General features: G+C 38.9%; 1 protein-coding gene across 3 annotated transcripts in view; it reads left to right on the top strand.

The window, feature by feature from the left end:
- SEC24D (SEC24 homolog D, COPII coat complex component) overlaps window positions 1-17796 on the top strand; it is a 58125-nt gene that overhangs the window by 17983 nt on the left and 22346 nt on the right. For all 3 annotated transcript variants that reach the window (XM_074823555.1, XM_074823556.1, XM_074823554.1), the window contains exon 8: window positions 232-359. In XM_074823555.1, the coding sequence (XP_074679656.1) occupies window positions 232-359 (128 nt within the window). The remainder of the gene's footprint in view (window positions 1-231; window positions 360-17796) is intronic.

Genomic DNA, 17796 nt, shown 5'->3' with positions numbered 1-17796 from the left:
TGCTTTAAACTCAAACAGCAAGGAAAGATTTACTCACAGGGAGGGGCAATGGGCTGACATATAAAGAGGAGAGATGGACAGAAGCTTGCATGGGAGGAAAGAAAAGCATATCTTTAACTTAGCATATGCACTTGTTGCTTTATGTTGTTTTGATTCTTCTGGTTTGTGTTTGGGACAGGCAGGTTCCTTCTAACAGCCTTTCATTCTGCATGCTATGTTGGGTTGTTCTAGGCCACGCCAGCCCTCGTTACATCCGATGTACTACCTACTGCTTCCCGTCATCTTCAGATATGGCCAAACAGGCTCGCATACCACTGGCAGCTGTTATCCAGCCTTTTGCTATTGTTCCACCAAATGAGGTAAGGATTAACTGAATATTAGTCCCATGTGGTTTTGTCTCCTAAATATTACAGACTTGTTCTTCTCTGATTGGGTTGAGGGTGTTTTACCTCTGACTGTGAAGGAGTAAGGCAGTGGAGAGATGGCAGAAAGCTATGAAATGCACTTGGGTCATCATGCAACTTCAAGGGATAAAATGTTTAGAAAAGGCACAAGAGTGACGACTTGTAATCTGAACCACTGGGTTCCTGGTGTTGCCCCAACTGCCTCTAGTTGATGTCAGCTTTGGCAGTTGCTTGCTCTGCTGGAACTCCATAGGTATAGGCAAAGACGTTAAAAGAGGATGACGACAAACTCTATCAAGTTAATTTTAAGGTGTGGACAATTACATTCAACGAATGATACGTCTTCATTAGTTCTCTACAAAATAATTTAATTTCACAACAGACTGAGAAGATAATGGTATTTTCTACTTGGATGAGCTAAAAGAAGACAAATGTAACCACCCATTTTTGTCACTCATTTGGAGGCACTAACACAGTCAATTCCTTTTCTCACATTACCATCTCTAATAGCCCTTCATATTCCAAGCATATACCTAGTTCTTCTGCAGGTTGAGAGTATCTTGTGGTCTTAAGATGGTTACCCAGACTTCCTGCCATGTCCAAAGGATTTTATCAGTAGCAGGGATAAAACCAGTTTTCATGTGCAGCATTTAGCTGCATCATCTGTAGGGTCATCTTTCTTGTTCTTCAACTCCTGCCTCCTCCATTGCACAGCATCTAAATTCGGCGACAGAGGTCTGCAGAATGCATTTCCTTTTGTGTGCTGCATTAATTTACTTTCAGAGCACTGTTTCCTGGGAAGAAAACAGGGATTTCATGAAAGTTGTAGTATGTGATTGTGTCTTCAAAAACTCCTCATAAAATGCATGCAGAGTAAAGCCTAATTAAAATTGCAAGACTTTCAGCGCTTCGTTTTGCAGTCTTTGCTTTTTTTTAAACTTTGTTTTATTACTTGTAAATTCTTAGGGGCTTTTTGAAAAATATGTTGGAAAAAAACAGATGTTGTTCTTTATCAGGATGGATAACTTCCAATCCAACAGACCTCTGTAGTTTGAATTAAGAGTATTATTTTAGCGGGGTAGTATGTAGTTATCTTCTCTGTAGTCCACAGGGAAATAGGATGTATTACTTAGGGTTCTGCAGATACTGAGTCTCACCATTTGTCTGCTAGACAGCAATTTGGGGTTTCATTCCAGTTCTTGAGGGGAATGTGCAGAATTGGCTTGTTGCCCCCCTGCATTTTGTCCTAGATGAAACTCCTGCTGTTGTTTCTCCACCCCTTTTCTTTACCAGCCAACCTTTATTGTTTACTACCCCTTATCCTAGTTTCTGTGCTCAGGTGGCACTTAACCAATTCTGCTTTTATGTTGGCTCTTCATTTGTGCATCTTTCACTTTCAGTCTGTCTAGTCATTTATGTCCCCCATGCATGGCTTCCCTGTCTCCTGCATAGTGTTTGGATAGGGTGATCAATGAGTTGCTAAAATCTAAATCTCTTCTGTGTGCATAAATTAGCAGTATGTACAAACACTTGGCCAAGTTCAGGAAGGTTTTCCCAGGATTGGCAAAAAGATGTACTCAGTGACCCACCCGTTCTGAAGAGTTAGGGCTCTCAAGTTGCTGGAAGGGTCAGTGCAATTCATTAATCTGTAAAGAGCAGTGTATTTTTCCCTAACCTCTTTCTTGGAAGAGGCTAAAAAAACTCTGAAAAATGTCTCTCAAAATTGGAAAAAGTCCAGCGTGGAAAATTTTAGTCTGAACAATTAGAGCTTGGTGAAGTTATAAGAACTGAAGAGATGGTGTTACAGTAGGAAGCACTGGGCAGTCTTAGCTGAGGCAGTTTTTCCGAGGCTTGCCTTTGCCCTTTGTCTTAGCTACTGCTGCCAAAATAAGATCTAGCTCTTAAGATCTTCTAATAAAAATGGTCTTCCAGATGGGATTTATAACGACTTTAATTCTGAAAAACCACTTAATTTGAAAGAACTGGACTTCTTTATAGAGGTAAAATACATCCAGGGGCTTCTTTGTGTTTCTGAATTCCCTAGTATGGTGCGTTCTGCCTGGAACTAGTGACTGCAAGGCACAGAATGTTCTTTGTTTCAGAATATCTAGCATATGTTACGAGTAGTGCCTTTTAACAATGCCTACAGGTGATGATGCTCATCCCATGTTACAGGTCTCAGTACAAAGTGGCAGTCTGTCTAATCTCTTTATCTCCTGATAAACAGCATGTTGTACATAGTAACTGTTTTAAATAATGATTTTTTTCCTTCTAGCCTTTTAATGAATAGTTTCCGTTCATTCATCTGTGTTGCAGCTTCAGCTGCAGATAGGTCTCTGTTTCTGCTGTTTCTGATGATAATACTCAATGTTAGCACCCACAGAATTTCAGTTCTGTTTCTTTTCAAAGGAGGAGGAAGAAAAGCAATGGCTACAAGGGTTTAGTGGACCATGGATGTGAAATGGCCACAAATGGTTTGTCCAGCTGGTAATATGGTTTGGAACAGCTGAGAAACTGACCTGTCTCACTTGAACTGTAAGAACTTCAGCAAATCTACACAGTATACATAATCCATAATGATGCGTATTACATAGACCGTGCTTCTCTGTGTTAGTAAAGCTATATTTTAAAAGCTATGGGCTATCAGGGTCATTCAGGTAACTAATAGACTTATGAGTGTTCTGTAAATATAATTCTTAATTGGTATTTTGCTTTGATCATCACTTACAGTTGAGGGTAAATTTAAAATAGTATATAAAATATACTTGATTTTCAGTGGTCTGTTGCCACAGAATTCATATCTGTCTGTGTTGTTTTTTCTATGCCATTATGGTACTAAGACAGTTAGAAACAAAGGAAAAGCCTTACCTTGCTCCCATTTTCAAATAAGATGAGGATTCAGTGCAGTCTTCAGATGGCTTGTCCTTCCTTACTGGAAGCCAATCCTGAGTGTGGATTTTTGATTCATTGAGCAGATTGTGTTTTGCATTGATGAAACATTATGTTCTGTCCAAGTGACTTAAATGATATCAAGAGAACTGCGGATCATGTTTTCTCCTATCCATGCTTTGTTTGGTCCTGTGTAATCTGAACTGCAGCAAAAATTTAGTAAAAAAGGAATGAAATAGCTAAGTCACTAATTCAATTAGTGACACTGATAGAATTAGATATGTGTATGAGAGGGAGAGCACAATTGTACAGACCTTATTTTCTTTCTTAATTGAACACATTCACCATTTTGGTGGATGACTTGTAAATGGTGTTACACGTTGGTACCAGTTGGAGGGTTGTGCACTCTGATTAGTGTCTCTTGCTGAGTTTACACTTTGACCATCAGAGCAAAGTGCTGAGCTGTTATTGGCTGTGCAGGGAAGGAGTACCCAAGAGATTCTTCATCTAAAGCAGCCAAATAGGAGGGAGTAGGGAAAGGTAATTGGGGTCCTGGAGTTGGCAGAGATGGGTGTGTAATGGAGATGATAGGCATCACTTTGCTGTCAAATCTGTTCTCTTCCTCATTGACAAGGAGATCCTATGAGAAATTCTGTTTGGAGTTTACTATAGCTTCTGCAGGCTACAGCAGCATTTTGTTCTGCCAGATATTTCCTCATTTGTCTCTCCTTTCAGAGTTTACTCCGAAGAATCAATAGTGTTCCAGCTGACAGAGCCTGGAACACTCCCTGAAGTTTTGGAATTAATGTCTGTAATGAATTTAAAAAATCCAAACTGTTAATTGCATTCATAGAAACAGTAGTCAACTGGAAATTGAGCTTTGAGGATTTGTTTCCTTTGATAAGAACACTGGGAGATGGAGATAAAAAATCCTGGGAGCTTTCAAATAAAAAGTGTGGGTCCAGTGACTTAAGAGTAGTTTTCTCAGAAATACTCTTCAGGTTTGGAGATCCAACCTGAAAAAAGAGAATTTGGGATTTCAGCATGTGTGAAAGGTGGGTGTAAATTCATTAGTCACTGTGGATTCTTTTGGGGAAAGTGGAGTGTCCACACACAGGGGCTCCAAAAAGCGAAGTGGGAATGTTAGTGTACAAAGTGAATAAATTTTTTAATTAAGATCTGAGAAAAAACTGTCGGGAGCTGAGAAATACGCAGACTTGAACAGGGACATCTTTTGAAGACATGTACCACACATCTCCATTTCCAGTAAAGAATGAGATACAAATTATGCCTGTGGGAGAAAATAAAACCACAAAGTGAAATCGTCATGGTGCTAGATAAGGATGTTAAATGAAAAAATCTCATGCATGTCTTTGAATAAGTGTAATGTGGGGTTTTTTTGGGGGGGGGGAAACCCCAAAATAAACAGGGCTTGCCCCTGCAGTGAGAAAGAACAAATTCAAAATTACAGAAATGTAATGGAGTGAAAAGACAAGGATGCCGTTACTTTATACCGTGCCTCGATTACTGTGTTCAGTTTTGGGCCCCTCACTACAAAAGGGACATTGAATTGAGTCACAGAATCACAGAATCAGCTAGGTTGGAAAAGACCGTGAAGATCATCTAGTCCAACCATTAACCCAACATTAACAGTTCCCAACTACACCATATCCCTCAGCGCTAAGTCGACCCAACTCTTAAACACCTCCAGGGATGGGGACTCCACCACTGCCCTGGGCAGCCCATTCCAAAGCCTAACAACCCGTTCTGTAAAGAAATGCTTCCTAATATCCAGTCTAAACCTTCTCTGGTGCAACTTGAGGCCATTCTCTCTTGTCCTATCGCTTGTTACTTGGTTAAAGAGACTCATCCCCATCTCTCTGCAACCTCCTTTCAGGTAGCTATAGAGGGCGATGAGGTCTCCCCTCAGCCTCCTCTTCTCCACACTAAACAACCCCAGTTCCCTCAGCCGCTCCTCGTACGACATGTGCTCCAGACCCTTCACCAGCTTCGTTGCCCTTCTCTAGACATGCTTGAGCAATTCGTATGAGGAGCGGCTGAGGGAACTGGGGTTGTTTAGTCTGGAGAAGAGGAGGCTGAGGGGAGACCTCATCGCCCTCTACAACTACCTGAAAGGAGGTTGCAGAGAGCTGGCGATGAGCCTCTTTAACCAAGTAACAAGTGATAGGACAAGAGGGAATGGCCTCAAGTTGCGCCAGGGAAGGTTTAGACTAGATATCAGGAAGTATTTCTTTACAGAACGGGTTATTAGGCAGTGGAATGGATTGCCCAGGGAGGTGGTGGAGTCCCCATCCCTGGAGGTGTTTAAGAGTAGGGTCGACATAGCGCTGAGGGATATGGTGTAGATGGGAACTGGCAGTGCTAGGTTAATGGTTGGACTAGATGATCTTCAAGGTCCTTTCCAACCTAGGTGATTCTGTGAATCGAGACCTTGTGGAGTAATACTGTATCTGAGAAGTTTGATAACATCTAGAAGTCTAGTGGAAATTCTGAGTTGAGAGGACACAAGGACAACATAAGTGAATACAAAGCAAGACATAAAAATATACCTATACCAGTAGGCTGCAATATCAATCTTCACATCAAGAAAGGAAAGTTCAACTCTGCAACAATGTATAGTTGAAAGAGTAATAAAGATCTAATGCAGCTAAATAGCAGGATTTCAGGTGTTCACATGTAACTTGGTAAAACTGCACAATGAAAACATTCTAGAGAAGTCATTATCAAAATTTAAATAGTAAAACTGGCCCCACTGAAGAAAAGTTCATAAAGGAGGCTTTACTTCAGTAATGTTAAATCACAAGTGAGAACAAATTTAAGACACAAGTAGAGACCATTCAGTAGAGATTATTGTAGGATTGTGTTTGATATCCCAGGAGCAGCTAAGTTAGCAACACTTGGCATATAGGCACTGAGCTTCAGAAGAGCAAGAGCAAGTGAAATGGCTTTATTCAGGAAAGCCTTCAAGTTGAAAGTTAGAGGGCACACAGTCTCTCAAAGTTTACTAAAAAAAGCCTACAGCCAGTCTAGAAAATTATAAACTAGGAGTCAGCCACCAGGAGTCTTTCTATAAACTATAAACAACATTACATGTATGCTATATATCATTCTAAACAAAGACTGTTAAAACATTCATGCCTTACCCACCCGCCGCTGAGTGTCTTAACAACTCTAGATGTTTCTGAATCTTATCTTTACCAAGTCCTTATTTATTCTTTCTCAGAAATAACAGTTCATTTTCACTCTCCTGATTTGGATGATCTATGGAAAGTATTTGTTTGTTACGGATTGAGAATACAGTATCGTTGTTTGACAGAATTTATTTTTAGTCCATCAGTGCTTTAGCAACAGTTTATAAAAATAAACGAGCTCTCACAGTTATCATCATAGACCAAGCCCTACATGAATTTGTTTTGGAGATGTAGGAATGTTTCCAGAGCCTGAATAAACAGTGTGATCTTGATTTAATATTTAATACAACTTGCTAACAAAAGGTAGTTAAGTGTATTTCATGTTGTAAAATCAAACATAAACAACTCCAAATAATTATCTATAGTTTTAAATATTTAGATAGCTAAATTACCTTCTTCTTGCTCCTTAGTAGTTTTGTGTCATCGTTCTCTGCCATGTTCTTTCCTATTTATTTGAGTATCTTTTTTTTAGAAATATTAATTGGTGGGAATTTAATATTTCACTTTTCATTTTCTCCTCAGTTAATTAACTACTTAAAAGATAAAATTGGAATGGAATTACTTCTCAGAAATGCTGGTGTTCATGAGCCAAAAGCCATTTCACCTTTTCAGAATAGTGAGTTTTGATGATGACCAGTGCTGCTGAGCTGTTTGGAAAGCCACGGTTTTTACGGGGATGGTAGTGTGGTTTCCTAGGTAGAGTTGGAAGGTTAGCAGAAGCTAAAAATTGAGGTGAATAACTAGCACATGATGCAATGCTATAAATGTTTTTTTGTTTCAAGAATAAAGTCAAGTACCAGAGTGCGAAGGGATTTCTTTTAGACCACAAGCCTGCTCCTTTGGGTTTTAAATAAGTCATTCAAATGTTAAATAAATATGAAGAATTAGGACAATCCCCACACTCTTGCGATTTCCTCTGGGCTCAGTGGGGACTCGGGTTCTGCTGTCTGTATTCTGTGGCTAGTAAGAAGGCTGAGCAGGCTGTAGCTTTAGTTTGAAGCATATTTTTATATAGCCATGTGCATTTATTAGTGCTTATGTGCTCAAGCAGAACTTTGGTGTGAGGAGAGTGAGGAATGCTTAGGTTGCAGGCAATACAAAACAATTCCAGCTAAACACCTTACTGCCTGCTCCTTTCTACTAGGGATGTGTTCAAAAGCACAGACTGCAAAATAGGTACTTGAGATGCTTGCTGATAACATCTCCCCACTGTAAAAAGCAATCATTTTTATTTTACCCTTTGATTTCTGTCTTTTATTTAGTTACTTATTCACAGAAGGCGTTTCCTCCATTATTGCATGAGAATTTAGCTAATTTAAGAGCTTTTGATGAGGGATTCTATTAAAAGATTTTTTTCAAAAGGAGTACATTATATCAACTAGGTCATGCTTATCTGCACGGTGGCTGACTCTTGACAGAACTCGGTAGATCTATGTGTCATGACATCCCTCCGCAGGAGCCACATCAGCTCTTCCTCTGTATATCCTGTTTATCTGTGTGTCTTTTTATGTTCTCCTCCATTGTAGTATCTACCAATTTACTTTCTGTGGAAGTAGGACTTGCTGGTCTGTAGCTCTGGGATCTCCCAGAAGTTCTTTGTAAAGTTTCTTTTTGTGTTGCTGCCTTTTTTCCTTTTGGGTGCTGAAGCTTATGTAAGCAATTGGTTTTATCTACAGTTCAGCAATTTCACACTGTGAGTCCCTTTAAACAGGAATTGCATGGTTAGACAGTAAAATTGTCCATACTACTAGTGGGCTTTTTTTAAACTGTCAAAAGATTATAGTTTTCTTAAAACTTTCTGAAGAAAAGGTTCTGAAAGAGAGATTGGCGACAATTTTGCCTTGCTGCCTGGTTTGAAATGTCTCACTCTTCTCAGTGCTGGCTTTGTAACTTTGTAATCCCCATATGTATTTGGGACTTGACATGAACTGCTTCTTCATATTCACAACTACTGGAAATGAAATGTCAGAGTTTATTGACCATTTAATGACCTTTTTCCTTTGTGTAGACTTCATATGACCCTTTGTATCTAGGCTATTCAAAATTGCTTCATGTCTGTTGACAGTACTGGCCTTCTCTCCAGTGTAGGTATCAAAAGCTTCCTCCTTCCGAATGAGTACTCCACAGCAAAACCAGCAGCTGCTGACCAGTGAGGAGATAATATTTTGCTATCTCTGAATTGTAAATGGGATAGACTGCTTTACATGCTCAACAGTTCTGGTCTCTGGATTGTCCAAGATCCAGCTGTGAATGATTTTGTCAGTGTTTTGGGGCACACTGTCAAAGTAATCTGTGCTAGTTGGCATGTTTTTCTAAAACACAGTGAGAGTAGAAGCCCTGCAGGTGTGCTAGAACATGATAGTTTGAACGCTTAGTCTGATAACGTTGAAACGCTTTTTCACCCTCCAGGAAAGAGGGGCTGACCACCAAGCTATGTGCCACTTTGTACAGAAGAGTTTATTGCATCTGTTCAAACTTCCACAGGTGGAAGTCAGCAGACCAGAAAGAGAGCACATGCACCAATACCACACTGTAGATGACAACCAGGCCAGTTAGTTTCGGGATAGGACCATGCTACCAGACCTTCCTCTTTGTTCTTAGGACTGGCTTGGTATTTTTACCACCAATCCATTGTTGAGCTATTTGGAACAATCAATTCATACAGAGACTGTCCAGGTAGCATAAACCGGTATCCTGAACTTGCGGCTGTATACCACCCTGGTAATGTAAGTCTATGCACGACTATTTCTTCCATTTTCCAGATACTAAAATAAAACAAGTTCCAAAGCATCATTGTTGATGCCTTCATTTGGGAGAGAACTGCGAGACTCTCTTCTCATAGTTCTGAGTCTGCCTGAACTATGGAGCAGGATGGGTATTTGACAATGTTTGTTGTGCTATTGATGCTATTTTATTTTAATCTTTTCAGTTAGCTAGTGCCAGGCTAATGTCTGGGGTTTTTACATAGCTCCTCTGGGGTGCCCAACTCTCCCATGCATGGGAATGGAGAGCCCAGAAGTCTCAAGCATCGCCAGGTACCTCACCCAGAAATCTTCATATCACTCTGGAGGCCAGTGCCTGTAAGCTAGGTTTCACAATGCCTAATTTAGAGGTGCATAAACCCTGTATTAGATGAGGCTTGCTTTATGCAGTATGCCCTGTGCTAGTCTGCATTTGGTAGTAAAGCATTTGGAATTGGATTGCTTCCCAAGACTTCATCATCTAGGAGAAAGTTTTTTGTTAGCCTGTTGGGCTGTAACTACACTCTGTAACTAGAACGAACTTTCAGAGCCAAATTTAGCAAAGGCTTTGGCAGCAGAGCTTTTCCTAATTCAAGTAAATTTCCTGATTTAGTTTTTTCTGCCTTTTTGTACATTTTAAAATACTCTTCAAGTGTACTCTTTAGAATACTTCTGTAGTTATGTTGTTCCATGCACCATTGTTGTTATGGTAAAGAGATAATGCTGAAAGAGATAGAGGCAGTGGCTTGAAAATTTGACATTTATATAAACCTTATTCATATTGTAATCAGAGTTCCTGATTAATTTTTTACAAATTTGAAATTTAGACTCTGAAAATACCTTTGTAAAGACGTTGTAATTGATTTCTGATAAGTTGGAGACTGTGCCTGTCCTTCAGAATGGTAACGGCAGAAGAAAAACCTGACTAAGCAATAGTACCAATAGAAGGGAAGTAAAAAGTAACATTCATATCCACTTAATTAGCTGGTCAATAATAACAACAAAAATGCCAACAAAAATGACGCTCAAATGCAAAATTACTGGCTATCGCTAGATACCTTTGTAACTCAAAATAGCTGCTTGAATGGCATCTGCCATTCTGCATGTGCGTTTTCCTCTACAGACTGCGTGTTGCTCACCTGAAATGGTGTTTGTCTCCTTTTATGCACTGGCTGAAGTTGATCGTAGCAACAGCATCAATTAAACATTATAAGACTGTGTAAGCTCTAACCTTAAGCTGTCAGAGACATTACTTAGTTACCTTGGAAACTTTACAGAGTCAGAACACATTGGTATTTAGTAAGTTCAGGAAGAAAAGTTGGTGTTTTGCTTTTTAAACTGAAGTTATTGCATTTTCAGTTTATATGTATTTTGCTTGTCTGTGCATATTAGTACAGTATTGTATTTTGGATGCAAGCATGTAAAGTGTGTAATTGTGTAGACAAAATGTTTTTTAAAGAATAGGAAGCTGATGCTGGGAGGCTGGGTTGTGATTGGGTGATTTGTTCTGAGGCTTTTTGTATCAAACAAACGCACCAGATTACATCTGCGGGCTAATCATAGCAGACTCTAATGCTGCCCTGTAGAAAAATAGGAGAGACTAAACCTTCTTTCACAGAATGTCCCTTCAGTGATTCTGTGGGAAAAGAAGCTCCTCTTCTTGTAGGACAGGAAATAAGTGGAGGGGGCTGCTTTTTCATATGATGTCTATACAGAATTAGGTAATCCATGCTTGCTAAATAGAGGCATAGATTACCTCCTCAGCGCTAGAGTAAAGGAGCAATGGAACAGGTCTGTGCCCTTTGCAGGATTGCTTAGCTGTTCCACACAGCCCCTTACTTGTGACATTCAGCTATAGCTTAGCATTAGTAAGAGAGGGGAGGGTAGTTGCATACAAACATTATTAACGTTTGGAGGTTCTGGAATCTGCTTGAAGCATCCCAGCTATCATAGTAGCAAATGTATTCATGGGAGAGAGACTTGGGAGTATGAACATTCCTACCTGGTGCGGTATTTTTGAAGTAACAGCTAGTTTTGCTATTGACCTTCAAAAGTAATGTTGTAGAAAGGACTTGACTTTTAAAAAGGGTATTAAACTCATCCCAAATATCCTTGCTTCAGAGGTGAAGATACTCAATGCTGCTTTTTCTTCACAGAACAAAAATTCTCCTTATTTTCAAAGTACTCCTGTGGCAGTTGGCTAGCTATAGTTGGCTTGTGAATGCAGCATGACACTTTATGCCTAGTTCTTTCTCACTTCAGTGGAAATGGATTCGTTAGCCTTAGAGGCATGTTTACTAACAAACATTGTTCAAGAAGGCCTGCAGATAAGCAGAACTATTTTAGCCATCTCCAATTAAAACACTCTTAAACTTGTCTATGCTTTTTTCCTAATTAAAGTTTCTTTCTTTAATATGTTTGGCTGCACAAAAATAGGAGCAAGAGAGTTCCTATTGTAGAAAGCTCTCAGGAATGCAAACATAAGTAGTCAGTTTAAAAAGTCACAGTAATGCCTTCTAACAAAAGAGAAACAGCTCAAAGTTTTTGAGAAGAAAAGAAGCCCTCCATTCATCTTTTTGTGCATGATCTTAAGTAATTGATTTTCTCTGAAATGCTGAAAAATATCTTATATATAAGTATACACACACACACACACACCCATCTATCCACCTATATATGTGTGTATGTATAAAAATAAAAAAACCTACATATTTGGTCTCTAAAGTTGTCAACAGCCCAGCAGACCAGAATGGTCCTGAAATCCAAAGTTGGGTTTTGGTTTCATTCTTGCTACAAAGACATGAATAACATTGATAATGTTCTTCTGATGCAGAATTTCATCTAGGGGAGAAGTGTTGCTTCAGAGATCACTGCACTACATTTAGATTTAGTTACAAACTTAAATATTTGTTCCCTAAACCTAGAGCTATATGTTCCAGGAGTACTGTTTGGAGTGTTGCTTGATGGGCTATTCTAAGGATATTCTAGAGTGTGTTAGAAATCGACACAGCTGTGTTTGTGTTAAATGGACTTTGACCTTCTAAACCAGAACTGCTATGCCAATTTACCTGTTATCTTTGTATGTTACAGGCTGTGCCTGCATTTTAAGCTGTGGTGTTAGATTTATCTTTTATTTAGTAATCATGAAAAATTTTATGTGAAGGGTAAGTTAACGTTCATGTGACCATAGAGCACATGTAAGAGACTAGGCCTGTCAAGAAGTGGTCAGTAGTAATAGTATTTGGAGCCCAAATTCTGTCTGCTGTTGTGAAGATCCTCTAGAGCTCTCCAGCAGTGATCTGCAAAATATAAAAATGGTGCCTAATGAGGTGTCTTTAAGAATTCTATCTACTTCTGTAAAATATATTGCTGAATATCTTTTATTTTGTTCTGTGCTGAATGAATTTCAAGCCAGACAGAGAACAGATCACTGAAAATCAAACTTCTAATCTTATTGTGAAACTTCTGTGATTGATAAAGCTAGACTACCTACCATGTAATTATTACTTATCATTTCTGTAGAGAAGCTTCCTAAAACTTGCCTATCTTATTTTTCAATGGTTTTGCAGCTAGAGTCACAATCATGCCTAAAAGTCTCAGATAAGGACTGCAGTGCTGGACTATCTGTGATAGTGATCTGTGGGAAGTGGAGCTGTGCATTAGTACAGGCATGAACCTGAGTCCTCTCATATGATTTAACGTGTGCATATGGCTCTCAGGGGTGCTAACAGGAAGGGGGTGGAACAACATGATGAAGACAGCGCTGTCATAGGGTAGTTTTGTCTGCCTCTTACACCTTCCCTTGTTCTCTTCTCCTGTGTGTGCCTCTGCACCAGCTCCCACTCTTGCTAGGATCAGTATAGACTAGGCCGAGGCGGGTCTTGCTTGACATCTGATTGTTTTAAAGTGCTGTTGTTCAGCACAGTTTCTTGATTATCCAATTTCACAGTCCTGCTTATATCATCAGTTAATCCTGGCTGCTGACCTTCACTTGAGATACAGCATGTACGTACATCCAAATAACAGTCAGCACTTCAAAGCTGAGAAGTGCTGGAGAGCGCTGTCTTGTTAACGCTTGGTATTCCTGGTCTGGGATCACGACCAGGAGAACTTGTGGTGCCTCTCTTTTGCCCTCTTTGTCTCTCCTGTCCCCTTCCCCCATTCTGTTACCTGGATGGTACAGAAGTTCTAAAGAAGCTAACTAATTTTGGTGTTTCTTTACATCAAAATTTTATTGTTATTACTTGTATTTTCCCCCCATGCTCAAACTCTTTAACATCCTTCTTCTTGTGTTGAATAGTAGCCTGTATTTACACTCTTCATACTGCCAACTCTATTCTGTCAATGGTAATACTCTTCTTCAAAAGGGATTGCTGAGTAAGGATTTCAAGGATAGTCTGAAGTATGATCCACTGAAATCAGTAACTAGTTTTCTGTTTCTTTTAGTACACACTAGGTCATATCCCACATGCAGTGTCAACTTGAAATTCAGCTACCATGCCACAGTGTTTTCTGCACTGCTGTGTATGCAGGTGAATGTTCAGCCTGGGTCTGGAGGCTTTTTGAGCAAGAAGGTTTGAACATGCTTCTTGCCTTTTTATGTGGCCTGTAAAAATCAGGATAGAGCCAAGAGATACCGCGTCACGTGGTTGATGCTTTAGCTGCGCTGCAGTTTATGCAAACAAACAAGGAAATAGATGGAGGAGGACTGTGTTACGGAAAATACTTGAACCTGCTGTGAACCCTGCAGAGAAGATACTCCAGATTGGCTCGAGTCATCAGCTGAGAAGGCTGATAACGTTCAACATCGAAAAACCAAGAATAGACAAAATAATTTCTGTCTTCAGAGGGAATGGCTTCTGATAAAAGACAGTAAGAACATCGTAAAGGGAAATGCTTTCTTGACATTTTAATGCGAATCAGTAAAGCAATTCAAAACCAAGGGATTATTTGTAGACTGGTTAATCTTTCTCAAAAGCAGTCTATGATGATATAATAAAAGAAAACAAACTTCTTCAACAGTCCTAGGAAACGGAGACAGTTTGGTTCATGACCTAGTTTTTTTTTTCCAAAAACATCACTGTTACATTTAAATTCTCTTTGATTATCCAGAGGAGGTTTTTCCTCATCTCTTTACTGTATTAATCAAACACAAGATTTACTTGGTGCAGTGGTACCACAGTTGGCCAACAGCCTTCTCCTCTGATCACTAGAAAGTTATATTGTATAGCATATCTTAAAATTCTCATATGAATATTTTAATAATTAAACTTGCATCAGTGTAAGTGTAAATAATAGAAACACTGCCTTTCTGAATTTGTTGCCTGGGCAAACTGCTCAGCTTGTCTGTTTAATGAACTGTCTAGATGGAATAGGTGGCAGTTTTGTGTCTTTTTTTTTTCTGTTAATCAGCCATGCAAATACAGTGTTTAGTGTTCGCTGTACATCAGAAGTATAAAATACTTTTATCTGCTGTAGTACTACCGATCATGGTGTATAATTTTATGGAGCTGTCTTACTGGAAGTCATCAGGAGTTACATATCTGTGCAGCTCTCCAAATCTGTGAGATACTCTTCCTTTTGAAACAGTCCTCATCTGAACATGTCTTGAAATCTTAGATCCTCTAAATCTGGGGTTCTTACAGGGCATGCTTTCGGGATCATTTGTCCCTGAGGTAATTTGTAGTTTAAAAGGCAACTTGTAGTATACGCATAGTATACAATGTTATATTGTGTAGAGTGACCCTCCATGTCTTCAAGCAGTAGTGTTCTTCAGAAGTAGAACACCTGGTGACAGGTTCCTCTTCTTGTGGGGATGAGTAAGAGTGTGATAGAGACACTGATCTAACTGAAAACTACACTCATGGAAAGAGTTTTTGTTTCTCTGGGCTGTAGTGAGACTTTGCAAACTGTGTGGGCCTCTTTTTAATACAATAACATTCCCATTGTTTCAGTGCTGGGGTGTTAAATGCACTCTACAATAAGGGCAGAAATGTAGCTCGTGATGTAGGCTTGTCACTGTACTGATAGGGTCTGCGTCAAGGAGTGGATAGGAATCTGCCTTGGCTGTGGTAGGTAGGAAAAGGCAAAGACAAGGTGGGACGGCCATCACGTGCGGAGATGTGTCTTGCAGCACAGCTCCAAAAGGTTTTCTTGCAGCCCAGTCTGTATGTCAGTCTGGCAATGAAAACAGTTGCTGTATATATTTTATTTTCTTGTGTGATAAATAGCTAGATTTCTTCAGTGTTTGCATATGCCTCTCTTGCTCTCCAGAGACCCTCTCTTATGATTTTTCTCTTCAGAACACCCTTCCAGAGATGTGCCATGATGATGTTGAGCTTCATCAGAGTCCTTACACCTACACTTATACTTTCCAGCTGTGGCCCTGATCCTGCAATATGAATATGGTGATACTTTGCAGGCATCATAGGGAACCCTCAGGAGTGTGTCAGGACTTCATTTTTATAGCAAGCAATAGTAATGCAGCTTTCTTAGACTTTAAAGCACAGGTTACAGTCCCTTTGGAAATTTTTATGGATGTATTTCATCTTGGAGCTGTGCCACCTGTGTCTATCTATTGCTCTGTGATATTGTTCTGACTCCTGAGGGATGTTCTTCCGGAAATATTTTTGAAGTAAAACTCTTGCTATCACAGCTATATTTGGACTAATAGTAGGATAAGTTATGGTTTATCAGATCAGCTTTCAGAACTTGCACTCCAGTGGGGCCCTGAGGTTCCAGAGAAGGGAAAGTTTATGCAGGTCTTAACAGCATTTCCCATCTCTTCTGCCCAGCCCTCCTTTGCTTTAACCTAAAACTATAATGTTCTGCCTCTCAGTACAACTGATTCTTTCTGCCTCTCTACTTGTTTGGCTTATATAAAAGGAATTCCTTTTATGTGTCCCGTTCATATTTAGGCTACCAAGTATTAGTTTAGTCATTGGTTTTGAGAAATAGTTATATTTTGATAGTGCTGGAACACTAACAATCCATACCTAAGTGTTCCTTTTTGTGAGGTCTGTCTCTGTTCTCAATTAGGTGGTCTAAATAGGCAAATTGGATGAAGGTTTGTGAAGAGATGGGGGGAAGAAACATATAAGGCCATAACAAGTCCACAAATATAGCAAATGTTATGGTAGATAACTAACTTGATGCACTTATTTTTGGTAGAGATTTAAGTGAGGAGAGAAAGAAAATGCTGATACTTTATAGGTGGAAAGGCAAAAGAAAAAGGATTCTTGCATTTGTTTAAAAAAATGAAAAAAGATTTTTATTTTTATTTTTTTTTTACTTATTCCCTTGCTCCTATGAGAGTTTGCCACTGACTTCATGGGACCATAAACAGATCTCTGCTTTATCTTCTGGTATACAGTGACATCTACAGAGAGTGGAGCACATCAACAAGACTTTCCCACTTAGTACCATGTCTCTTTTATGACGGTTTTTCTTTTATGTATTCATTAGTTTAAACTTAATACTTTATTTTATGCTTTTTAATGCATGTGCAATATTATCTGTCTTTGTACATTCCCATGGCTATCCACCTATTTTTTTTAAAAAAAGGTACTTCATCCTGACAGAAGTTATTTTGAGAGTTGGAAATGCAATAGCAGTTTACACACCCAAACAGAAATTACTTTCTCTCGATGAGTAGAATCTCTAATCTTCTGGTGTAATGCCATGGAAGAATTCAGCTTTTTTGAGATAATGTTTCTGTCACTTCTTGATGAAGTGTTCACATCAAGAAGGGGGTTTTTGATGCTTTCCATCTGAGTGCTTATTTTGAAATTATTGTACAGATAGCTTTATTATTAGATGTGTTCACTGTAGATGTAATGTTTTAAATTATTGAAAGAAAATACTAAAACTAAAATTCCATTTAACTTCAAAAAATTCCATTTAACTTCAAAAAATTCCAAATGAATAAATCAATACAGGTGCACAGGGCTTTTTTGCAGGATTTTTCTTTGTCAGACAAAATCCTTAATTCTATGGTATGCATTTTTGTTTGGTTTTGCTCATAGAAAAAATAGCTAGCTTCTGCATTATGATTTTATCGGTGTTTCATCCTTTATTTCTCTGGGCAAGACAAAACAGAATCCAGCCTAGTATGTTTGCAGAACATTGCCTGTGGTTACTGTTTTCTTAAGACTTGAGCACATTTTAACCTCATGCACTGCACATAATCTCAGTAACTTCAAGACAACCATTCAATGCATAAAGTTAAACATGCATGCAAATCTTTGCAAACATAACCCTTAGACTACTGAGGTTCTAACCCCACATTTTAAAAAGGACTTTGTAATAAGTAATTTTTTTAAAGAAACTTAAAGGGAGGGGAAAACTAAAATTTCCACTCAAAATATGAAAAGACAAGGGAAAAAACCCATTATTTTTATTTCTGCTGTCTTTAAAAAGGTAATTTATTAAGTATGTATAAGAATGTAGACATCTAGGCTCTGAACTTCATGGCATTTATTTTTTTGATTGTTCTTGTTCTTCTTATGTAAAGGTCTTAATTTTGGTATTTCAAAATATGATCATTGAGGG

Source organism: Strix aluco, chromosome 4, assembly GCF_031877795.1.
Source record: "Strix aluco isolate bStrAlu1 chromosome 4, bStrAlu1.hap1, whole genome shotgun sequence".
Taxonomy (NCBI): domain Eukaryota; kingdom Metazoa; phylum Chordata; class Aves; order Strigiformes; family Strigidae; genus Strix; species Strix aluco.
Note: the sequence above shows the minus strand (reverse complement) of the source record. Positions and strands in the feature narration are given on the sequence as shown.